We start from the raw sequence: 26683 nt of genomic DNA on the forward strand, positions 1-26683 counted from the left end.
ATTCTGAAATCACTTTGAAATTTGTTCAGCAGCATAATAATCATAAAATATATGTATGAAAGTCAACAGAGGTGTTTTTGTTACATTTATATTGATAAAATATTTTTCTTAGTTGTGAAGTTTAAAATATTGATGTTGAGTTTACGGTTACAATTTTAATGCTAAACCACACTATTATATGCCATACTATACTATGCTACCCTATATTACTAGACAATATTGTACAATAGTTTACTATGCTACACGATGCTGTAGTATACTATCCTAAACTATACCATATTATGCAATATTGTACTATGCTATACTATATTATATTGTATTGTACTGTACTGTACTGTATACTCTATACTATGCTATAATAATACCATACCACATTACTCTCATTAATTACATTGTCTTCAGCATAAAACTGCATAGTATAGTGTTCTGTTATACTTTTCCCTTATATGTTTGTTACTCTCTTCACCAGGTTGTGACGAACAGAGACACGCAAGAGACTTTGCTTTGCATTGCGTTCGTGTTTGAGGTGTCCACGAGTGACCATGGTGCACAATATCATGTTTACAGACTCGTCAAAGACTGAATGATCGCTGTGCTTGAGAGACGCTGTTCAAATATGTATGCGCAGAATTAGACAAAGCTGTTCAAAGTTCAAAAACACAAACCAGAATACTGTGCACTAGGTTTTATTGAATATTTAGTTCTGTTTCTTAAAAGGAAAGGAAATTAACTTTCAGGGATAATTCTATTTCTTCCTATGTACTTATTGTTTTGTGAGAGAAGAGCTCTCGAATGTCTAAAGTGGGTTAACTCTGATTAATACCCTTGTCATGTTAATGGTGAAGGTACAAAGGTCTTTTTAAAAGTGATTGTAAGCAAATAGAAAATGAATGCTAATCAATACAAGGTCTCTTATCAGGAACTTTGTGATAGGACACGCTTTTTCTGAATCTTTTGTTTTGATGCACCACTGACACCAGCACACTACCTCTGACCTTTGACACATTGAGGGTTCAGATTGTGCTCAGAAGGATGAGCAAGTCTTGATTGTAATATGAAAAAAAAAAAAAACTGTTACATATAGGAAAGGAATTTTTAAAGTTTTTTTATGATGGTAAATGTAAGTTACAGGAGAGCAGCATCAGTTTGGTTCATGCATTTTACACACCTTTGGAAGTGTTGCTCTGTATTTAGCTTGAGTTTCTTTTTTTGAAAGAGTAAATGTGAGAGCTACTTCTACCTCCTGGTGTTACACCTTTTACATACATGCATGCTTTTGGAGCATTTTGAAAACATTGGTTTGAAACCCAATTTTCATTTAAAACCATTTGCCAATGTCACTGAAAAAATGGGACATATGTTGGTTCTACTTGATTACGTGCCCTCATTTTGAGTGCCTACCTGCAATGGCAAGTAGGCAGCAGAATTCTGTAGATCAGATAACATTTTCCAAGACAAGAAAGACAACTCTGCTGTGGGGTTACAGTAGGAAAAAAACAAATCTCAGCAGGTAACACTTGGGCTTAAATTTACAGTATTTTTGAATTTTATCTAAGAACATATTAATTATATATTCACCAAACATTTACACTGAACTTGGCTTTGTTCCATATGAAACTGGGTGCTTATTTAAAAACTGGGTAAGTATGTTTTTAACATTTATAAGCAAGAAAATACTTGACTTGAACAGTATTTTTTTTCTATATGTCCCTGAACCATTTTATTTCAGTCTAATACATACATTCTTTAGAAAGACCAGCATCTTGGCACTGTATTGAACATAAATACTGAGTGACATTCAATCATCTGTTTATATCATTTATGACGTTATATTTTGGTACATTTATAATTTGTGCAATGCTTTATGGAAAGCACACATATATATATATATATATATATATATATATATATATATTGCATAAAGGATAACTGTAGCATACAATGCATATTTGTGGGACATTTTCCTTTTGGAACTCTGCATGCAAACTTGAATATATGTGGAAAATAGGTTATTTTTGTAAAAGAGTATTCCCTAATACCAAAGAGGTTTTTATACAGAATGACATCCAACATCCAACAAAAAAACCTGTCATGCCTTATTGTGTGGTTCAGGTCATGTTTGACATCTATGAGGAAAATCATCCCTCTGTGTGAGTGTGTGTTTTTGTAATTGGGTGTATATTTGCGTGTATGTGAGAGAACAATAGAAATTGTTTTTGATTTTGACATTCTACTAAATGTGTTGTGTTTATTTTAAGAATGTTAACAGGAAAAGTTTTTATCTGTTTTTTTTTTTTTTCATCTTTATTTTTTGCTTTGTTGAAATATAATTCTTTGCTTTGGTTATTATTAAACAAGGGGTTTAATATCTGCACAGTGTTTCATTCATTATATATGCTAATAAAGTGACATTGGAGCCCTGGATGCCAAAATCTCAAAGTTGTTATTTGAGTTTTTTATCATATGCACTAGAAACAAGAAAGGAATTTGCATACTTTAGTTAAATTGTGAATTCATGAGGCTTTCGGTTTATAATCCCAGATAAAATTAATTTGACTTAAGAGTTGTAATATTTACATTGTGATTTGAAGTATTGTGTGAAATTATAATGAAGTACTATTATTAGAATAGCTCATATGCTGTAATAGACTATAGCAGCTGTTGCTATCTATAATTATTGCTATCTATAATGTTGAACTGTATTCACATTTTAACTAAGAGTGTATTGATGCATGTCATCAATGTTACTATTGTGGCAAGTGGGTAAAAAAGGATTTTAAACTTTTTTTAAAGTCGTGTAATTCTTACATTGCATACCCTGTCATAGTGTAGGCTGCAACTCAAACCGCTTTTAAAAGCCATTTCAAATAGCAAATTGGTTGCACTTGTAAACAAAATATTTTGTGCAATACAAGAGTCCTTTAATGTCTGGCAAAGTATTTTATTATTATTTGTTTTCTTTCTGAAACATGTTTAATGAAGTTACGTTACGACTGTAATATTTATCTAAAAAAATATATAATATTAACATGGCAAAACGATTTGATTGGTATGAGTACGAAAGTGCCTCTTTTGTGGCAAATAAAAAATGAATAAATAATAATAAGAACGAAATAAATATTATGGTGTAGCTTAATTAGTTCCTTTGATTTATCCAAAAAATGCTACGACTGACCCCTGTCCCAATCAGAAAACACTGACTACATTCCCCAGAATGCACGCGAGTGTTTACACACAGTAGTGTCACCGGTTCGTGCGGCGTTTTCTCAGCGGCCAATTTGTGCTGCGTAATGTCAGATGATACAGTGACTGATAGATGTTACAGTGGAGGCCATTTTACGGGATGATGTTCATTATCGATCTGTCATTAAAACAATACAGTCACGCACGCGCTCAGGAATGAATCGCGTATCGTTACCGCGCGACCGTTTGGCTGTGTTAAATTTATCGTTTACGAATATCAGAGACCCCAGTTATTGAACTAATTTAAATTCACCAAGAAAACGCTTAGACCTAAACATAAACGAGTTATTTTATTACTTTATGATATCAAAGCAACTGCAAGCCTTTTTTCTCTCCTCCAAATATGTTTTCAATGTTTACTGTGCACACCTCCCACTTTTTATGTGACAAACTCGTAAAATCGCCCCTCTGTGACACTTTCTGCAACTCTTGTCATGTGGAGGGCGATGCGGCGCTTGACGCTGGAGTTGAACGGAGCGTTGACGCCTCGACTCAACTCGTGTTAAATGCGCTTTACAATGACGAAAGAACATGGTGAAAAAAAAATGTGTCTCAGTTCCTTCCTGAGCCTAAGTCTTACATTTTTTTTCTCTCTTCAAAATGTTTTATTTTTTCTCTCAGTCGTCTGGTTGAATGTGCGTTTAGTGCATTAACATTACCATGAACACCTTACACCCGAGAATGAGAATCAAGTTGCTAAACTACTAATAATTAAAACTATTAAATGTAAAATTAGACCATAATTTTATCAAATATATATATATATTTGAATAAAAATCTTCTCCCCCGGCGGAACACGGGTAGTGATAGGCCGTAGACACTTCTGCAGTAGACAGTGTGTTTCAAAAGCATAGACTACTTTTTGTATTAAAATATATTATTATAATTACATTTCACAATGACAGTCTGTAAATGACATATAGCAACAGAGAAAGCGTTAAAAGCATTAAATTACATGTTTACTGATAGTGGCACCTGGTGGCCAAGGTTGGTAACGCATTCCAAAATTGAAGAGAAAAATACGGGGTTTTTTTTGAAGAGAGAAAAACAATTTGAAGAGAGAAAAAAAAAATTTGAAGAGAGAGAGAAAAAAAAAATGTTTGAAGAGAGAATTGTTTTTTTAAGAGACTCACTGACACACACATTTGTCGCCACCTAGTGACATTTCCAGAAGTGGTCATTAACTAATCAGTTAATACAATTGAACAAATTTGTGAAACAGAAGCAAGCCTCACCAAAATACTCTTTATTTTGTCACTATTTCTGCACAATTTTAAACTTGAATCACTAAAATGTCTGGAATTGCTTTTTTTTTTTTAGCTTATTCTTTAAAAAAAATATCCCCAGAAAATGTTTTCGTGCACCAGTGATTGTCTTACCTTTTTCGCCCCTCAAGAGTTTGCATTCCTGTAATTTGTTGTAAGAACATTAAGAAAAGAAGAAGAAAATTTGTTGTTTTTCATTACCCATTTAGCACTCTTGCCACCTGTGACCCCACATCATCAAGTTCGCAGATGACACAACCGTGGTGGGTCTCATCAGCAAGAATGACGAGTCAGCATACAGAGAGGTGGTGCAGTGGCTAACGGACTGGTGTAGAGCCAACAACCTGTCCCTGAATGTCAACAAAACAAAAGAGATGGTTGTTGACTTTAGGAGAGCACAAGGTGAACACTGGCGGAGAACTTCACCTGGTCCCTCAACACCAGCTCTATTACCAAGAAAGCCCAGCAGCGTCTCTACTTTCTTCGAAGGCTGAGGAAAGCACATCTCCCACCCCCCATCCTCACTACATTCTATAGAGGGACTATTGAGAGCATCCTGAGCAGCTGCATCACTGCCTGGTTTGGGACTTGCACCGTTTCGGACCGCAAAGCCCTGCAGAGGATAGTGAGGACAGCTGAGAAGATCATCGGGGTCTCTCTTCCCTCCTTCAAAGACATTTAAAAACACACACACCCCTCACACAAACTCTTTACCCTCCTGCTGTCTGGCAAGAGGTACCGAAGCATTCGGGCCCTCACGGCCAGACTGTGTAACAGCTTCTTCTCCCAAGCCATCAGACTCCTCAATACTCAGTGACTGGTTTGACACACACACACACACACACACACACACACACACACACACACACACACACACACACACACACACACACACACACACACACACGTTGTGTTTCCATGTTTTATGGGGACTTTCCATAGACATAATGGTTTTTATACTGTACAAACTTTATATTCTATCCCCTAAACCTAACCCTACCCCTAAACCTAACCCTCACAGAAAACTTTCTGCATTTTTACATTTTCAAAAAACATAATTTAGTATGATTTATAAGCTGTTTTCCTCATGGGGACCGACAAAATGTCCCCACAAGGTCAAAAATTTCGGGTTTTACTATCCTTATGGGGACATTTGGTCCCCACAAAGTGATAAATACACGCACACACACACACACACACACACACACACACACACACACACACACACACACACACACACACACACACACGTGTCCTGAGTTGCACTTTAATTACTGTCACTTTATACTATATACTATAGAACATTATCTCATAGTATGTTATGTTTAAGTTTTTAGAAACTGTCATCTTTTTGCACTACTGAGTACTGGTCGGCGCTGCACTGTCTATTGTCCCGTTCATTGCCAGAAATTTGTTGTACTGTCCCATACATTTTGCACATGTTTGCACGTGCACTTTATATAGGTAGGGCCTATATATAGGTATGTTATATAGGTATTTTATTTTGTTGTGTAGTCTTCATGTGGTCCTGTGTTGGTCCTTTGTTGTTTTTATGTAGCACCATGGTCCTGGAGTAACGTTGTCTCGTTTTGCTGTGTACTGTACTAACTGTATATGATTGAACTACAATAAAAACCACTTGACCACACAGCGTAGCCTACCTATGTGACTTATTTATTTATATATATTTTGCATAGCCGAATTTCAAGTAAACATGCTACTAAGATGGACAGAAAACATGGACAAGTTCTTGAAAAGGAAAAAATATTGACGATGGTTAGCCTGTGGGATAGTGGTGTGCCGCTAGTTTTTTAGTCGTAAAAGTTAGTCGTTTAGTCGAAGGTGCAACCTTTTTTTAGTAACACCGCCCTCTTTTGGAGATCCCGCCCCCTTTTGAATTTCTCCAGCCTGCAGCTATAGCCTACCTACTTGGGTTTAAAGCGGTCTCAAATGACTCGCTCTTGCTGGAGTTGACTGAAGCCTGAGCTGCGCGGCACCATGGCAACGGAGCGGCCTACCAAACTGCGCGTCTTCTCTCTCAACTGCTGGTGAGCTCAGATGAAACTCTCCGCGCCACATGACGCTGGGAAAGCGGGTTTATCATGCCAATGAATTTGGGAATTTCCGCGCTCTTTTGTCATTTTCACTCAACTTAATAAACTTGCAAGCTTGCTGTATTTATTTATTAAATTAATTTTAATTAGGCTAATTAACGCTTGTTAACGCTTTAGTATGAATTAAATTAATTATACAATTTTGTAGCCTACATTTTTAGTAGTTTACTTTTACATCCATTTAAAGTTTTTTACTGAAATGAGGTCCATTATAACGTTATTTATTTATTTTTCATGTATAAGCATGCATCTGCATATAATGCAATTTGTGAGGTTTAATCATTTTTAGATGAATTCCAGCTCTCTTTGAAGTTTAAAATGAGATAACTGGAGCTTGCTGGATTTATTTCATTAATTTATAATGCAAGTACTTATTTACGGATGCTTTATCAGTTTGCTGCACGTTAAAGAGTGCCGAGAAAATTTTATAATTTTGAAGTAATCGGGTTCTTCTCATCCATTAAGTTCTGTCATCCAATATATGAGTTTTAACCAAATAATATCACTTTTGTCTTATTTAGCCATAATATATAGACTGTGTTGGTAAATCTTTTATGATATTTTTTTTATTTACATTTGATTCAAAAGTTCAATAAATCGCATAAAGATAAATACACTGCAAATACATTCACCAAGCCATATATGTGAACAGAACAAGAGAAGGGAAAAAAAAATTACACTTATAAATCATTGGTCAGGAAAGATCTCATAGCATGTGAGAAAAGAAGCACATTTTGTATTAATAACAGATCTCAAAGCATTGAATAGGTAATCGACTTTTATGATTAATTATAGCTGTTTTGTAGAAGTCTCTGTAAGTATGAAGGTGAAAGCACATGAGCTGACTGGGCTGCAGCAGCAGTCACATGACATGCAGTGTGGGCCTCCTGCTCTGCTGATCAGCCAGCATTGTCAGCACCATGTTCCAGAACAACAGCCAAAAAGTCAGCAGAGATCAGCCTGTGATTGTACAGCTAAAACTGAAATATGTGTTTTTCAAAACTTCCACTCATTTGAAGACTCAGCTTTTGATTAAAAGTATGCATGTGATGTCACACAAAGCTGTGAATCTAATGGGGTCAGAGGTCAGCTGTTTTTATACAGTATGCGCAGGATAATGGCTTCACGTGTGCAAACGTTATTCTAATGTAATTGGGGTTTCACATGTTGATTAAAAGAAGTGTCTCACAAGACAATGGTGACTGTGGTTTTGTGAGTGTGTTTCTCATTTTCTGGTGGATGTGCTTTTTAGGGGAATTCGATTCCTCAGTAAACGTTGTGCAGAGCGGTACAAGATGATAGCAGAACTGCTGGACAGAGAACAGCATGATGTCGCCCTGCTACAAGAAGTAGGTTGCACAGTTTCAAATGTTTTAAACCCGTGTCTTCTGAATGGATTCAGGGATTCAGTTCAGTTTTATGTCCTTGTGGCTTTAGCATCTAATTTAACATAATTTCCCTGTATATATGAATAAATCCTTGTCCTAACCAGGTGTTGTGCAACACAGTTTCACACAATGTAACACAATCACAGCCACACATATTTGATGTTTAACATACAGCTGCATGGAGATTTTTGGGCCAATGAAGTTGAACTGTGGGTGGGGCTACCCACACTGAAAAAAAATGACTTGTAATATTTAATTAATAATTATTTAGCAAGTCTTTGCACACAGTTTTGTCTAAGTAAAATTACTAAGTAAAATTATGTTAAATCTACTTGATGTAATTATTATTTAATTAATAATTTATTAAAGTGTGTGAGTAAATTTTACTTAAACATTTGAGTAAATACAGTAAGTTTTTGACAAATATGAAATACATGTATGTAAAAAAAACAACAACTTTATTTTAAATCACGTATCATATGACAAATGGAAGCTTTTTACAGGGAAGCTTAATGCATGCTACTGTATTTAGTCTATGAGACATCACTTTGCATTACTGGCTATATGAACTAGGCAAATGAGCTGCGCATGCAAAGCTCAACACAGATATTTTTTGATCATGAATGAGTAAATTTGTGTAGAAAACTTACCAAATGTAATGTTAACACTTGAAAACAGTAAAACCATGCAAGCTCATTAATTTACACATTGAAAAGATAATGAAGAATCTTCAATAATATTTACTTATAAGCTAGAGCATTCATTTTTTTCATGTGTGAATGTTGAATTTACTTATATATATATATATATATATATTTACACATGCACACACAATTCTTTTATTTATTTTTTCAGTGAGCATGACACGACCAATATCTGGCAACTGACAAAAGTTTCCGATCATGGAAATATGAAAATTCACAAAATTGTGAATTCGAAGCATGCTAATTAGATATATAAAGGAAATTTCCATAGTTAATGTGAAATATTTTAGAGCTGAGCATAGAAGAAAAACATATTTTAACTAACTACACCTGTAAACATGAACTATCAATGAATAATACTTTTACAGCATTTAGTAACCTTGGTTAATTTCAACCTATACTAATATATATATATATATATATATACACAGTGCATCTGGAAAGTATTCACAGCGCTTCACATTTTCCACATTTTGTTATGTTACAACCATATTCCAAAAATGATTAAATTCATAATTTTATTTTACAAACAAACCCCATAATGACAACGTGAAAGTTTGTTTGAAATCTTTGCAAATGTATTAAAAATAAAAAACGAAACAAAAAAACAAAAAAAATCACAAGTAAGTATTCACAGCCTTTGCTCAATACTTTGTTGAAGCACCTTTGGACCAATTACAGCCTCAAGTCTTTTTGAGTATGATGCTGTAAGCTTGGCACACATATTTGTGGGCAGTTTCTCCCATTCTTCTTTGCAAGACCTCTCAAGCTCCATCAGGCTGTATGGGGAGCGTCGGTGCACAGCCATTTTCCATTGGGTCTGGGCTCTGGCTGGACTACTCAAGGACATTCACAGAGTTGTCCCGTAGCCACTCCTTTGTTATCTTGGCTGTGTGCTTAGGGTCGATGTCCAGTTGGAAGATGAACCTACGCCCCAGTCTGAGGTCCAGAGCGCTCTGGAACAGGTTTTCATCAAGGATGTCACTGTACATTGCAGCATTCATCTTTCCCTCGATCCTGACTAGTCTCCCAGTTACTGCCGCTGAAAAAACATCCCCACAGCATGATTCTGCCACCACCATGCTTCACTGTAGGGATGGTATCGGCCAGGTGATGAGCAGTGCCTGGTTTCCTCCAGATATGATTGCCATTCAGGCGGAAGTGTTCAATCTTTGTTTCATCAGACCAGAGAATTTTGTTTCTCATTGTCTGAGAGTCCTTCAGGTGGCTTTTGGCAAACACCAGGTGGGCTGTCATATGCCTTTTACTGAGGAGTGGCTTCCGTCTGGCCATTCTACCATACAGTTTACCACATTTAACCAACAGTAAGTGCATTGGGTTGGCTTGTTGGATTCTCTCTCCCGACTGGAGGCTCTGGGTCTGCTTTTATGCCACTCTCCTCGTGCTCACTGAAATTAGAGACAGGTGTTAGGCATAATTTAGCTCAGGTGTAAGTGCCCTTACCGCTTTCCTCTCCCGGATGGGCGCTTGACCACGCCCCCACTACCACGCCCCCGGCCTGTCTACCACCCCCATTTCTGCAGAGAAAGTCGGTGACAGCCATCTGCACCCCCGGTCTGTGGACCACCTTGAATTTAAAGGGCTGGAGAGCCAGGTACCAATGGGTGATCCGGCTGTTAGTATCATTCATGCGGTGGAGCCACTGGAGTGGGGCGTGATTCGAGCAGAGGGTGTAGGCCTGCCCCAGCAGGTAATACCGGAGGGTGAGGACCCCCCACTTGATGGCCAAACACTCCTTTCCACGGTGCTGTACTTAGTCTCCCTCAAAGAGAGCTTCCGGCTAATGTACAGCACCAGGTGCTCCTCCCCCTCCACCACCTGCGAGAGTACAGCCCCCAGCCATCTGTCTGAAGCGTCTGTCTGCAAAATAAAAGGGAGAGAGAAGTCAGGTGCATGAAGAAGCGCCCCCCCCCCACAAAGTGCGGCTTTAACCCGCGTAAACGCCTGTTGACCATCAGTAACTCTCACTTGGTCGAGGTTTAAGGGTTTCGTCCGGCGACTGCTCTAGAGGGAAGTCCCCCTCAGGGAACTCCCTGAGAGGAGGGGCGGCAACCTCACCCCTTCCCTCATCACTTGGAGCAGCCGAGGACATCCCCGGCTCCGCCTCTCCAGCCAATGCATCGCACACCGCACACCTCTCTAAAATATTTCTAAAACCCGGCCAATCAGTGCCCAAGATTAGCGGATGAGCGAGGTGGGAACTAACCGCTGCCTCCACACTATATTTTTTTTCCCTGAATTTAATTACCAAAGTCACCATGGGATACACGTGAACATCCCCATGCACACACCTCACCGTCACCAGTTTAGCTATACCCAAAGCCCCGGGTTGAACCAAGCGTTGGTGGATGGTGGTTTGATTACAGCCGGTATCCAGCAAAGCTTGGTATATACCCCCCCTGATCCTTACCGGAATCCGGTATGCTCCAGCCCGATCGGGGGCAGCCTGCGGGACGTCGGAGACCTGCACCACCGTCCCCACTTCCATCAGCGGACACTGATCCCGGAGGTGGCCCGGGTCTCCGCACCTCCAACAGGCCGGCCCAGGCGTTAGAGAGAGAGAGAGAAGAAGAAGAGGGCTCGTCCGCCCTCTGGATCGCCGCCAAATGGTCCTCCGTCAGACGAACAGCCTCCTCCAGCAACGCCGGGCGGTGGCACTGGACCCACTCCGCCGTTTTCCGGGGCAGCCGTTGGACGAATTGTTCCAGCACCACCTGATTGATCACTCCATCGACATCGCGGTCCCCCTCGAGCAGCCACCTCTGACAGGCGTCCCAGAGCCATTGAGCAAACGCAAACAGGCGATCTGACTTCTCTAACTTCATGCCCCGGAAAAGCTGCCGATTCTCTTCCAGGCTCTGACTGACCCGTTGCAGAATGGCTCTCTTCAGGTCTGAGTAAGGAGGTTCGTCGCCGGCAGTTGTTATGCCGCAAGTTGAGCTTCCCCGGACAGGTGAGGAATTAGGCGGGCTGCCCACTGTTCGAGCGGCCAGCCCCAGATTTCTGCCGCGGGGGCTGGGTCAGAATATCGCGCACCCGAGGGATAAAGGCGGCCGGTGACGATGGTTCGAGAGAGAGAGAGAATTACGGGCATGTCCGTTATGTGTGTGTTTATGTTTGTGCTTTTCAAGTTTTCACTGAATTATTATTTATATTGACAAGCCGGTTCTCGCTTCCTTCTTGCCCCCTTACAAATCAATTTTGGAATAAGGCTGTAACATGACAAAATGTGGAAAAAGTGAAGCACTGTGAATACTTTCCAGATGTACTATATATATATACACTCACCTAAAGGATTATTAGGAACACCTGTTCAATTTCTCATTAATGCAATTATCTTATCAACCAATCACATGGCAGTTTCTTCAGTGCATTTAGGGGTGTGGTCCTGGTCAAGACAATCTCCTGAACTCCAAACTGAATGTCAGAATGGGAAAGAAAGGTGATTTAAGCAATTTTGAGCATGGCATGGTTGTTGGTGCCAGACGGGCCGGTCTGAGTATTTCACAATCTGCTCAGTTACTGGGATTTTCACGCACAACCATTTCTAGGGTTTACAAAGAATGGTGTGAAAAGGGAAAAACATCCAGTATGCGGCAGTCCTGTGGGCGAAAATGCCTTGTTGATGCTAGAGGTCAGAGGAGAATGGGCTGACTGATTGAAGCTGATAGAAGAGCAACTTTGCCTGAAATAACCACTCGTTACAACCGAGGTATGCAGCAAAGCAATGGTGAAGCCACAACACGCACAACCTTGAGGCGGATGGGCTACAACAGCAGAAGACCCCACCGGGTACCACTCATCTCCACTACAAATAGGAAAAAGAGGCTACAATTTGCAAGAGCTCACCAAAATTGGACAGTTGAAGACTGGAAAAATGTTGCCTGGTCTTATGATTCTCGATTTCTGTTGAGACAGAATGGTAGAGTCAGATGGTAGAGTCAGAATTTGGCATAAACAGAATGAGAACATGGATCCATCATGCCTTGTTACCACTGTGCAGGCTGGTGGTGGTGGTGTAATGGTGTGGGGGATGTTTTCTTGGCACACTTTAGGCCCCTTAGTGCCAATTGGGCATCGTTTAAATGCCACGGCCTACCTGAGCATTGTTTCTGACCATGTCCATCCCTTTATGGCCACCATGTACCCATCCTCTGATGGCTACTTCCAGCAGGATAATGCACCATGTCACAAAGCTCGAATCATTTCAAATTGGTTTCTTGAACATGACAATGAGTTCACTGTACTAAAATGGCCCCCACAGTCACCAGATCTCAACCCAATAGAGCATCTTTGGGATGTGGTGGAACGGGAGCTTCGTGCCCTGGATGTGCATCCCACAAATCTCCATCAACTGCAAGATGCTATCCTATCAATATGGGCCAACATTTCTAAAGAATGCTTTCAGCACCTTGTTGAATCAATCCCACGTAGAATTAAGGCAGTTCTGAAGGTGAAAGGGGGTCAAACACAGTATTAGTATGGTGTTCCTAATAATCCTTTAGGTGAGTGTATATATATATAATTATAATTGTTATTAGCGTTTTTAAGTAAACATATATGATTATGTGTATAATGTGCATATGTTAAAATTAGTTTATGAAGTATAATCTAATATAAATTATAAAAATGAACAATAGTATTTTTATTAATTAACATAAATGCTGTTAAAATAATGGTAACACTTTACACTTTAATTTAATGTTCTATTTGTTAACATCACTTCATCAGGTTCATGAACAAACAATGAACAACATTTTTACTACATTTATTAATCTTTGTTAATGATAGTTAATAAAAATACAATTGGTCATTGTTAGTTCATATTAGTTCATAGTGCATTAACTAATGTTATCATATACAACTTTTGATTTTAGAATTTGATTAGTATATGTTGAAATAAACATTAACCAAGAAAAATATATATATGTTAAAAGTGTTGTTCACTGTTTGTTCATTTTTAATTATGTTAACAAATGGAACCTTATTGTAAATTATTACAAATATTTAATTGCTAGAAATTACTCTATGGGTGTGATCTCTATAAAATAATTTGTATAATTCATTATAATGAACAATAGGAAAAGTCATGGATTTTCATTGGTCAAAAGGAGCACAAACTTTCTTTTTCATGTTGTACCTGTTTAGGACAGTGTGTAAGAGACCAGGAAAGTTTTTCTAGTATGCACATAAGAAAAATTTGTGCAATGTTTCTTCTTCTTCTTCTTCTTCTTCTTCTTCTTCTTCTTCTTCTTCTTCTTCTTCTTCTTCTTCTTCTTCTACTTCTACTTCTTCTTCTTCTTAATTTATGTAAAATTATAACACTTCAACATTGTGTGAAATTTGCGTAAACGGGCATTTGTATTGATTTTGGTATCTTGTTCACTTTTCTAGGTATGGAGTGAAAAAGATTTCCTTTTCCTGAAGAATAAACTTTCCTCCTCTCATCCTCACACTCACTATTTCAAGAGGTCAGTATGACATGGAGTGACTTTCAATATTGCTTTGTACTTCAAAGTGATTGTGATTTTGAAAGAGAGACTTTGAACTCTCTCACACATTCCAGATTATTGCAGATGGTATGAAGGAGAACGGATAGGCTTGAAATAAATCCCTACTTAATGGAAAAGTTCATCATTTATTCACCCTCACATAATTTCAAACCTTTATGATTTTCTTTCTTCTGTGAAATGCAAAAGGAGATATTTTGAACAATGTTCATGCTGCTCTTTTCCACACAATGAACACAGACTGTGACTAGGGAGGGGCTATCAAGCACCAAAAAGCATACCATAAAAGTAGTCTAAATGACTACTTTGTGGTATATACCAAGTCTTCTGAAGTCATGTTTTAGCTTTGAATGATAATTAGACCAAAACAAAATATTCTATGAAAATTTTGCTCTAATATCTCATTCACACAAGGTTTCCACGATCCTGGAAAACGATGAATGTTTGCCCTTCTGCACATTCAAACTGGACAACCCTTTGTTGTATTCTTTCGTTTTATGGAAAACAGCAGCGTGAACTTTCTTCAAAACATCTCCTTTTGTGTTCCATAGAAGAAAGTATTCATACAGGTTTGAAATTACATGAGGGTGAGTAAATGATGACAAAATTTCCATTAAGAGGTTTCTGAAAAGTCTGTCTTGGAGATAACACCTTGATTGATTATTCAGTTATTTACAGAGTTTTTGCAGTTGACCCTTAGCTTCTGTCTTATCCTTATCATTATATCATTGTCTGTTTTAATACTCTATTCTGATTGGCTGTAATGCATATGGTTTAAACCGTTGAATACAGAGGTAGTTCTGGTCAGTATTAATCACCGTTTGATATTGATGCGCTATTTATAACCATAGCAACATAACATTACAGTGCAAGCAGAGTGAACAACAGGAATTGAAAACATTTAGTAACCACTTTAACCAGCATAGCTAATATAATGGAATTCAGCTTGTTTTGCAAAGAGGGTGAGAGAAGGAAATCTGGACCTATTAAATGCATATTTTGCTGTCCGACAAAGTGATGCAAGACGATTCATGTATTGTGTGTTGTCTCACACATCTCTGACTCAAACGCTGAAGGAGAAGCACTGTTTTTTGTGGTGAAGCACTACAGTGCAAGGACAAATTGCGATTTCATTAATTCAGTCAGTCCTGCAGCCTTGATGGATACCATACCAATGTTTGAGAGGTCAAAATCTGCAGGTTCCAGAGGGATTTGAATGGTTTTCCCCTTATCGTACAGTAAGTGTTACTTTTACGGTCACTGCCATGTTTGTAAATTAAATAATACATTTTCTCTGGAGTGCCAACCCCTCTACATTGTGTGGATATTATTATTTCTGAATTGTGCATTTCAATTCACATTTCTGACCTATGTATGTGGTCACACTACTTTTTCTCTGCTTCTGATTTAGAACAGGTGGAGCTATAGATCTAACAGCCCTTAGATACAACTAACTGCTATTTTGTATTCTTCCAGTCAAAATGTACACTGTAAAAATCTATGACAGCTGTAACTAATCAAATCTGGCAAGTGACAATGGTATAAGCGAGATAATTCACAGCAAGGTGTGTGTTAAACGATTTTAAATGCACTTATCGTAGGCGTTGCGTCAAGTGGTTCTTCGCCTCCACGTCGTGCATTTAAAATAGTTTAACTCACACCTAGCCATGGATTATCCCTTACATGTACTCAGATATATGTATATTTATATTTCATTATATTTTATCCATATATTCAGTACATTAGAAAATATTAGTTTTACTTACGCTCTATTATCCGATACTGGTGTCTTTACAGTGGAGTTATTGGCAGTGGGCTCGCTGTGTTCTCCAAACACAGAATCCAAGATGCACTGCTCTACCAGTACTCTCTTAATGGCTACCCATATATGGTGAGTTACTTGGAATACTTGAGTCTGATTGGTCAATCGCTGCATTCTCTAGTCAAATATTTTTTGTTTAATGACGACTAAGCTGTATATATTACCATTCTCCCAGGCAACCGATTTCCTATGTACATAACTGTTCTAGTTTCATGACTCTCGCATCACTCTGCTGTCTCTTTCATCTCATGTAATGTAATATTTTATATCCATTTATTAATTTTTTGGAAAGCAACCATGTAATAAATGGGATAAACCACTTCAGGGTGATAAAAGACCTTCTATTTCACTTTGGGTTTTACTGAGTGATGATGACCGACTGACTGTTCATTCACAGTACAGTATATGGATGGCCTTTGAACATCTACAGAAGCTGTTCTAAGAAAAGGCATGGCCAAACATTACATCAGAATTTAGTGTGTATCCCTGACATACATACTTTATGTGTATCATATAATTATAATAGAGCCGTAATGATTTGAAAAATGAGACTGAATGTGACTAAATCGTGTAGAGGAATACCTGTTTTGGTCCATAACAGTGACTTACATTACAACCTCCCATGCATTACATGACACATTTTCTAAATCTATCTTAATGTGTGTGTGTGTGTGTGTGTGTGTGTGTGTGTGTGTGTGTGTGTGTGTGTCATCTCAGCTGTGCCATGGCGACTGGTTTGGAGGTAAAGCAGTGGGATTGGTCATTTTAGACGTGTTCAGGTTGAAGGCACACGTCTATGTTACTCATGTAAGTCAAAGTTTGCCAGAACCTAAAATAAAATAAATTTCTTAAAGAAATTTCCACACTGGGATGAAAACAGAATTGGAAGCTGCTGACATCATTGTTGCCAGCACATTCCTTTTTGTTATTAGCTGTTACAAATAGGACACTCACTGTTTCATGAATAATAAACCCAACGGTTGTGTCAGTCTTTCTTGTTGGCTTATGATTATCACTAAACTAAGCATAACTACTGTATTATTTTCTCTCTATATGAATTTTACATGAGTGCAAGCACCACTTCTTCAGAAAAGAACAAGTATAGTAGTTGTAATGCGGTTAATTATATACAAAGTACTGTATCAAGTATCAATCCAGGCTGGTTTTAATACATTTCGTGACATATTCTTCAAGTTCTATTTGGTACATTTGTGCTATTTTAGTAATGATAGTCTTTTCCTCTCAGTTACATGCAGAGTACTCCAGAGTGCAAGATGAATACCTGCCACACAGAATTGTGCAGTCGTGGGAACTACTGCAATTTGTGCGGTAAGAGACTATGTTTATTGATGGTTGACAGGTAAAGAAAGAAGAAAGTAACAAAGAAAGATGTGCATACTTGACAAAAGACCTGAGGTTACATATTTTTAGAGTCAAATTCACTTTGTAAGCCTGTACCGTGTTATGATGGCATACTGTGGACAAAATAAATACATATTTTAATGTAACTTTCAATCAGTTACAATTTTTCGAATTAATTACATGACAAGCTGATTATTTAATCGGAATAATCACATATATCCAGCATAAAACCTGTTCCAATTCAAATATGCGGATCACAGATGGTCCGCTGTGGTGACCCCTAATGGCAGCAGCCAAAAGAAGAAGAAGAATCACAATTAATCACATATATCAATATTTGTCAGGTTAATGATGCTTTGCCAGTTCTTGAAGCTGTCTTAAGTTGCTGCTTGTTTATGGGTCTTTCTGTCTTAAATTTTGTCTTCAGCAAGTGAAATGCATGTTCAATCAGGCTGAGGTCAGGCCATTGAAGAAAATTCCACTTCTTTGCCTTGAAAAGTTCTTAGGTTGCTTTCACAGTATGTTTTGGGTCACTGCCCATCAGTACTGTGAAGCCCCATCCTCTCGCAATGTGTCTCATCAAAAGCTATAGAACTCATTATAATCAATGATGCTGTCTATACTGGAAGTGTCCAACAGTAAACATGTCCCATTCCATTTTACAGCCAACAACACAAATAAATGGTTTAGAGTGTTCCTGACGATGTTTCCAGTGTAGACGGCATCAAACCGTTGCATCTCGTCAATGGACACGCCCGGTATAGACTGGGTTGTAGCTCCATCTGTCCAAAGAAAAGTGTTCTAGAACTTGGCAGGCTTTTTTAAATGCTTTCTTGCAGTCTAATGCAAACTTCCTATTCTTGAGGCTTACCAGTGGTTTGCGCCTTGTGGGAAACCCTCTGTATTTGCTTTCATGAAGTTTACTCTTGATTGTAGGCTTTGACAATGATACGCGCCTACCTCCTGGAGTGTTCCTAACATGGTTTGTTTCTATGAAGTGGTTTTTCTTCTCCAAGGAAATAATTTTGTGATCAGAAGACAAAATATTTTTAAGAATGTACCAAATTGTTGATTTGGCCACTCCTGAGGTTTCTGCTATCTCTTTGATGGATATTTTCAGCCTAATGATGGCCAGTTTATGTGCATTGACTGCTCTTTGAACCTCATAATGAGAGTTTACAGCAACAGCTTCCAAATGCAAATTCCACATTTGGAATCAGCTCCAGACCTTTTAACTGCTTACTTTTTAATGAATTAACTTGGGAACAGCCCACATCTGGCCATGAAACATGATCAGTCAATTGTCCAATTACTTTTAAGCCCCTGAAAAGGGAGGTATGTGTATATACATTTTGTAATTCCTAAACCATTTACCTAATTTGGATGTGAATCCTATCAAATAAAATCTGACAGTCTGCCAACATTATGTACATTTCTCCCTGACCAAATACTTATGGAGGGCACTGTACATAAATATTATGAAATAATTAAATAGATCATGAAATGTTGCAATAAAGTATTACTTTTTTACATAAATAAATATTTTTTTATTTACATAAACACCTGATGTTCCATTTCACATTTGAAAGTATGTTTACTTGCAACATCTCATGGTTCATTGATTGATTAATTGATTTCTGTCCACTATATAATTTGTTCATTATATATATATATATATATATATATATATATATATATATATATATATATATATATATATATATATATATAATGCCTTAATTAATTATGCTAAACATTCATATCTGTATGCATTTATTTATTGATTTAGCAATTTTATGTATTAATTTATTTAATTTTGTCCACTATATACCTCCATTCTGTATGCCCTCTTTAGCCATACATCCTGTGGAGCAGGCATGGTCATTCTGGGAGGGGATTTGAACTTGCACCCTCAGGACCTTGGGAACCGTCTCCTAAGAGCTCACACTGGACTCAGAGACTGCTATACTGAAGCAGCCACATTTGATGTGAGATCACTTCATTGGCACATTCGCTTCACTGTAATTCCTGTTTGTACACAAAGTGAAAGGAGAATCTTTACTTTCTATTGCCCTTGGCAGGGGTGTGAAGATGGCCACACTCTTATAGCAGACAATCACTTTACAAAGAAGCAAGATCTTATTCCATTTGAGAAAGGCATCAGGATTGACTACATTCTCATGAAGGTAAAATAATCATCAGGACACTTAATTAAAAGCTATAATTTCCAGCAACAACTAATTAAATACAATTTAAGGTAAAATCTGTTTATAAATGTATTAGTGATGTCAGATTTGAAAGCAAATAGTTATATTGACTGTAAAATGGAAAGTCAACATGACATTAAATTTGACCCTTTTTACTTTCTTACATATTCCTGGCCTTTTTTCCCATGATTCATCATTGCATTGTTCCAAAGGAAAAACAAAATGTTATATTTCATAAAAATTTTATAACCTGCTCTACCTCTAAAACAACTTTCCTTTTTCAAATGACATCACTCAGGCCATTGAAAAAATTAAATAAAATTGCAAAATAGATTAATAGGCATTGTTTTAGGCTACAATTGTAGGTACAGTAAAGCAGCCTTTCTAAAATGACTAACCATGTTAACGAAGTAATTGAATTAGGGGTGGGCATTATCAAGTAATTTTGTTGTGGAGTACTCTAACCCACAAAAAAATTAGTACCCGATTACTCGTAAATTAAAAAGTGTGACACGTACAGAATGTTAGTACGGCATTTTAGTGCCATGTTTACAAAAAAAATCGCCTAGGTTACGGATGTAACCTCGGTTCCCTGATGGAGGGAACGAGACGTTGTGTCGAAGAAGCGACATTAAGGGTCCAATTTAAATCACGCCATGCGCTGAGCCGTATACGTGTACTGCTGACACAGGAGCGGGCAGGTACTTTGCATGCCAAAACGACCAGCTGTATCAGACTGCATGAACCCTTCCCCAATGCCCCATAAAGTCGTCGGAAACCCTTATAGTTGCCCTAGACAGGGGAACAAGGCAACACTTGCCAACATGGGAATGGGCCATGCCTAGCCGGGCCTCTTTTCTCTCTATGTTTCTCGCATAGAGCAAAATGGCTGGGGACCTTACACGCATGAGGGTAAGGGGGTCTTACCCAGTTAAAGTGCATGGTATTACCTCAGCCGAGGGAAAAGGCGCTAAGTGCAAGTGATTCACCCAGTCAATCCGTCAGCGTGTTACCGAGTTCTACCGGCTCTGAGAAAACACGGGACGAGACTGACTCTACCCTGAGATTGTAGAATCTCGCAAAGGTATTAGGTGTTGCCCAACCAGCTGCTCTGCATATGTCTGCCAGGGAGATACCTCTGGCCAGTGCCCATGAGGACACAACACTCCTTGTAGAGTGTGCTCGGACCCACAATGGGGGGGGCACAGGGTGCGATAGGCCAATTAAATTGCGTCCACCACCCAATGGGAGAGCCTCTGTTTGGAGAAAGCGTTCCCTTTCCGCTGTCCACCGAAGCAGACAAAGAGCTGCTCAGAGCATCTAAACCTCTGCGTACGCAAAGCACGTACCGGACACAGCAACGAAGGGGCTGGGTCTGCCTCCTCCCGGGGCAGCGCTTGCAGGTTCACTACCTGGTCTGTGAAGGGAGTGGTAGGAACCTTGGGCACGTAGCCCGGCCGCGGTGTTAGGATCACATGTGTGTCTGCCGGACCAAACTCCAGGCAAGTGTCACTGACAGAGAATACTTGCAGGTCCCCAACCCTCTTGATGGAGGCGAGCGCAATCAGCAGGGCCGCTTTTAAGGAGAGGGCCCTGAGTCCAACTGATTCTAGGCCCGAGAGGACCACTGAGAGATTCCAGGAGGGGAACAGGCTTGGCCGGGAGGGATTTAACCTCAGGTCGTGCTTACCCAAAGACTTGCCGTCTACTGCGTCATGGTGGGCAGCTACATACACCTTCAAGGTGGATGGGGACAGCCTCCCCTCCAACCTCTCCTGCAGAAATGGGAGCACTGACCTGACTGTGCACCTTTGTGGGTCTTCGCCCTGAGAAGAACACCACTTTAGGGCGTAAAGTTGCCTGGTGGAAGGGGCTCTGGCTTGGTTGATCGTGTCTATAACAGTAGGTGGTAGATCAGCTAGATCTTTCATGTCCCGTCCAGGGGCCAGACGTGGAGGTTCCAGAGGTCTGGGTGCAGATGCCAGAGCGTGCCCAGTCCCTGAGAAAGAAGGTCTTTCCTCAGGGGAATTTGCCAGGGAGGGGCTGTCGCGAGGAGTATGAGGTCTGAGAACCAAGCCCAGGTGGGCCAATAGGTAGCCACTAGAGTGACTTGTTCCTCATCCTCCCTGACCTTGCATAGCACCTGTGCAAGAAGGCTCACTGGGGGAAATGCGTACTTGCGCAGCCCTGTAGGCTAGCTGTGTGCCAGTGTGTCTGACCTGAGGGGAGCCTCTGTTCGGGCATAGCGGGCAGTGGGAGGTCTCTTGGGAGGCGAACATGTCTACCTGAGCCTTGCCGGACTGTTCCCAAATCAGCTGGACCGACTGGGGGTGAAGCCTCCACTCTCCACTGAGCAAGCGTTGTCGCGACAGCGTGTCAGCTATCACATTGTGGTTGCCGGGGATGTGAGTGGCACGCAGCAACTTCAGTCCGCAGGGCAAAGAAAAAAGTCAGCAACTCCAGGCAGTTGATGTCCCAGCGCAGCTGAGCCCCTTTCCAACGGCCCGCAGCTGCGTGCTCGTTGCACACGGTGCCCCAACCCCAATCTGGAGGTGTTGGTCATGACCAGGATGCGTCGGGACACCTGCTGCAAGGGGACTCCTGCCCACAGAAAGCAGAGGTTTGTACAGGGTTTGAATGTTTTGCGGCAGGCGGGGGTGACCATCACACGGGCCATGCTCGTCTTGGGACTCGAGTCTGTAGTCAGTGCTGAAGAAGTCTAATATGCATCAACCAGGATGCCATATGCCCCAGAGCTTCTGGAAAAGTTTTAAAGGAACCGTTGTGCCTGTTCTGAAGGTGGCTAGGTTTTTCAGCACTGACTGCGCACGCTCGTTGGTGAGGCGCGCTGACATTGAGACTGAGTCTAAGTCCATGCCAAGAAAAGAGATGCTCTGAACCGGGGCGAGCTTTCTCTTTTCCAGTTGACCTGAAGCCCTAAATGGCTGTGGTGCCTTAGCACCTGGTCCCTGTGGGCACATAGTAAATCTCGGGAGTGGAAAGGGTCGATGTCGAGGCAGTATTGAGACGTGGAAGTACGTGTCCTTCAGGTCTACAGCTGCGAACCAATTTAGATGCCGGATGCAAGTTAAAATATGTTTTTGCATGAGCATTTTGAAAGGGAGTTTGTGTAAGGCCTGGTTGAAAACCCGCAAGTCCAAGATTGGTCGTAAACCGCCGCCTTTCTTGGGTACGATGAAGTAAGGGCTGTAGAGACCCTTCTTCATCTCGGTTGGAGGGACAGGCTCTATTGTGTCTTCTATATCCATGCAAAGTGACTTGGCATGTTTGCTGTGTACTGCGGAAAAGCGGACACACGCGAAGGGGGGTGGGGGCCTGGAAAACTGAATTGCGTAACCGAGTCAGATGGTCCTGGCCAGCCAGCGATATGGGTTGCGAAGTGAAAGCCACGCATCCAAGCTCTGGAGCTGAGAAAAGACTCAAAGCACTTACCTTGCTCCGCACACCCGGCAAGGGGCGGGTTAGTGACTGAGGAGGAGGTCCAGCGTTGGCGTCCTCTAGACTCGTCAGAACCAGCCGGCCGGGGGACAGTCGAGGTCTGGCGGCAGAGTGCCGTGATAACGGCATTTGTGGGCCAGGTGACCCAGAGACAAAGGAAATCACTCTTTTATTGAGAATGTGGGTACCGCAGCCCCGGAGGGGTGCAGCAAATGAAATAAATTACAATAAAGATTCTCCTCCTGGCCCTCCACCAGGGGACGGAATGGTCTGCTTACCAGCTCCGGAGCGAACGTCTCGGTCTCTGGGTCGATTGTCTCAGAAGTGCCTGGGAGCCTTCCGGGTCCTCGAGGGGGTCCGTGAGATGGGGGGCGTGCGCTTCCTGCGGGGTGCTCGATGCTGGGGCTGAGAGCTGGGCCCGGGTTGAGGTGGAGCACATTTTCTAGCTGCAGGGGACGCCCTTGGTGAGCAGACAGGGCTTGGCCATTGGTGGCAGGGTTGCGGTGGGGCAGGATGTGTGAGATGTCCTCTTTCTGCTTTTTCACGGCAGAGAACTGCTGGGTGAAGTCCTCGATGGTGTCACCGAAAGAGGCCGAACTGGGAGACAGGGGCTTCGAGGAAGCGTGTCTTGTCCGTCTCGCGCATCTCGACCAAGTTCAGCCACAGATGATGTTCCTGAACCATGAGTGTGGCCATTGCCTGCCCGAGTGACTGCACTGTGGCCTTCGTGGCCCTGAGGGTGAGGTCGGTCGCTGAGCGCAGTTCCTGCAGCACGTCGGGATCAGGACTACCCTTGTGCAGATCTTTAAGTGCCTTGGCCTGGTGGACTTGCAGGAGGGCCATGGCATGCAGGGCAGAAGCGGTCTATCCGGTGGCACTGTAGGCTTTAGCAGTCAATGATGACGTCATCCTACAGGCCTTGGAAGGGAGTACAGGGCGACCCCGCCAGGTGGCGGCGTTCTCGGGGCACAGGTGGATCGCAACCACCCTATCCACTTGGGGAATCACCGTGTACCTGTGGGCCGCTCTGCCGTCGAGGTTAGTGAGAGCGGATGTGCATGTCGGACGTAGTGAGAGCGGATGAGCATGTCGGACATCTGGGCGTCAGCCTCAGCCTGGGCGTGCTGGCCCGAAGGTAGCAGCCCAGACGAGTCATCCGCGTCAGATGCCGGACCGCTCTCCGATGCAGCTGCGAGCTCTTCCAACTCGGGGGGGTCAAGAGGATAGGCAGGCTGGCTGTGAGGTGAGCCGCTGTTGTGTTGAGCCTGGACGGAAGTCAACGAGCGTGCTGGGGGGCAGGAGGTTCGCGGGGACGTACCCAGTGAAACCGCTCCAGCTGCCATCCCCGGATCGCCTCCATCGCCAGCCGCATTGTCCTCAATCCCGTGGGAAGAAGGAGCGATGCGGGGGACAGCTGGAGTGGCGTTCCTTCGGTTGAAGGAAAGACGCCACTGCAACGTTGCCATGGTCATGTTGTCGCAGTGAGAACATGAACCATCCACAAATGCTGCCTCGGTGTGATCGCAGCCCAGACACACGAGACAGCGCCTGTGGCCGTCTGAAGCGGAGAGCACTCTACCGCATCCAGGAACTACACAGTGGCGGAAGGGCATCTTTTTAAAGATGTGTTTTATTCAACGCCCCTGTGTATTGCTCTTTTAAGAGGAAAATACTCTTTTAGAGAAAATCACTCTTTTATACAACACTCTTTTAGTATTGCGCTGTCGAAGTGCCCAGGGGCAAACTGCACTGCCGTACAGAGAAGGAGCCATTGATCCAACAGCTCGCTGCATACACGACCATCGGCTCCGAAGAACATTTCTGAATGCATTTCCTCTCCTTTATAACCATATGTCCGGGGGCGGGACATGCAAATTCTGTCTGCCAACTTCTCATTGGCCTTTTTTCATAGATCAGAGGTATATTCGGCACTCAAGAGAGACCCCTAGAGCCGCTTCTTCGACACAACGTCGAAGTGAGCGACAGACGGGGAACTATGATTTTGAGAATAAAGCTAGAGTATTATGAGAATATGTCGAAATGTTTTGAGAATAATCTCATATCATGCCTTTTACGAGAATAAAGTCATAAAGTTCAAGAATAAAGTCAATTTTAAACAATTTTTAGAATAAAGTAAAAATTACAAAAATAAAGTTGTAGGATTATGAGATTAAATTTGTATAGTGCATGAATAAAGCAGAAATGTGCGTCATTATCACAACGATTGATCATACGCCGAGCCAGCAGCTTCATTAATACAAGAGATGGATGTGGATGATTTAGACAATTCATACTTTAGGATAGGATTTGGAATAAAGAAATTCATTGTGTTTCAGCAAAAAGTTATTATTAGGATCCGGACACTGCAGCGGTTATGCAGGAAACAAAATGTAGTCAGGAAAAAGTCCCAAACAGAAATTTGCGCAGTCCCAGTCGACGTGCGTGATGCTTGGTATGCTTTTTTTGTTCTCAAAACAATACTATAACTGAGAGGATGATACCACATACAATGTCTTGAAATGGGCCTATGTAATTCAGCCGTTCCAATCATTTTTCACTTCACTTGAGTGCAAGGTGGGTTAGTGACTGAGGAGGAGGTCCAGCGTTGGCTGTATCTTGCGCCTCCATTGACAGGTGCCCACAAGTTGAAAACTCCTGTACTAATGCACACCTCATTCATGAGAGCAGAGAGCTTGCAAAAACTTCCCACAAACGTTGCACAGCCAATGTTATCTCCCTGGTTAATGGTTTTTACTGTGTGTAACGACCCAGATGGTCCACTTTGTTGTTGTTCACCTCATCAATTTAAAGATACTTTGCTTGTGACTTATTCTCAATTATTTAGATTTGATTCTCATAATGCTTCGACTTTTTTCTTGTAATTTTTTATTTATTCTCAAAATTGTATGACTTTATTCTCAAAATTGTAGTTGTTGTTTTTTTTTATTTACGTGGCATTTAAGCGCAGCTGTAGAATGAGAACTGAAATATACAGTAAGTATATTTTGTTTTATTCACAAATGTTACCATGAATGGTTTTAAAACATATATACACACACACTACCTGTCACGAACACAGAGAGCGCCTCCCTCTCCAGTCATCGGAGATCTGATTCACCGGAGTATTGATCGCTAGAACTACATTTCCCAAACACCCGCATACCTAGGTCTGATTACTCTACAGCTGTTCCCTGTTTCCCACGCTCTATTTAAAGCCACTCAGTTCATTCATTCATTGCGAAGTCTTGTTTGCTCCGGCGACTCAACCAAGCAAGTTTGTATCCAGTTTATATTCTAGTCGTTCTTTGTACCGTTCCTGCCTGTTGTTTAGACCCTGTTAGTTTGCTGCCTGCCTTGTTTACCTCTTGCCTGCCCAGTTCAACGATTGTTTGCTGCCTGCCCTGATCTCTGCCTGCTCTTGTTATTCTTCTGCCTGCCTTCTACATTCTCTGTTTGCCTGCCATTGACCCTGCCTGTACGACCTGTGTGCTGTTTTCAATAAAATACCGCAGATGGATCCCAACTTGCCTGAGGCTTCATTACAGAAGACTTCGCCACACCATGATCCAGCGGTGATTTCACGCATGA

At 41.2% G+C, this 26683-nt stretch overlaps 2 protein-coding genes across 5 annotated transcripts in view; both read left to right on the forward strand.

Moving 5' to 3' along the window:
• Window positions 1–2432, forward strand: part of tead3a (TEA domain family member 3 a) — a 56115-nt gene extending 53683 nt beyond the window's left edge. For all 4 annotated transcript variants that reach the window (XM_052106474.1, XM_052106477.1, XM_052106475.1 and 1 more), the window contains one exon: window positions 470–2432. In XM_052106474.1, the coding sequence (XP_051962434.1) occupies window positions 470–583 (114 nt within the window). In that variant the 3' untranslated portion in view covers window positions 584–2432. The remainder of the gene's footprint in view (window positions 1–469) is intronic.
• Window positions 2433–6472: 4040 nt separating this feature from the next.
• smpd2a (sphingomyelin phosphodiesterase 2a) overlaps window positions 6473–26683 on the forward strand; it is a 31371-nt gene continuing 11160 nt past the window's right edge. The window contains exons 1-8 of the mRNA XM_052106000.1: window positions 6473–6556; window positions 7875–7971; window positions 14130–14206; window positions 16043–16136; window positions 16785–16874; window positions 17314–17396; window positions 19285–19417; window positions 19511–19615. Of these exons, the coding sequence (XP_051961960.1) occupies window positions 6507–6556; window positions 7875–7971; window positions 14130–14206; window positions 16043–16136; window positions 16785–16874; window positions 17314–17396; window positions 19285–19417; window positions 19511–19615 (729 nt within the window). The 5' untranslated portion in view covers window positions 6473–6506. The remainder of the gene's footprint in view (window positions 6557–7874; window positions 7972–14129; window positions 14207–16042; window positions 16137–16784; window positions 16875–17313; window positions 17397–19284; window positions 19418–19510; window positions 19616–26683) is intronic.

This window comes from Xyrauchen texanus, chromosome 35 (assembly GCF_025860055.1).
Source record: "Xyrauchen texanus isolate HMW12.3.18 chromosome 35, RBS_HiC_50CHRs, whole genome shotgun sequence".
Taxonomy (NCBI): domain Eukaryota; kingdom Metazoa; phylum Chordata; class Actinopteri; order Cypriniformes; family Catostomidae; genus Xyrauchen; species Xyrauchen texanus.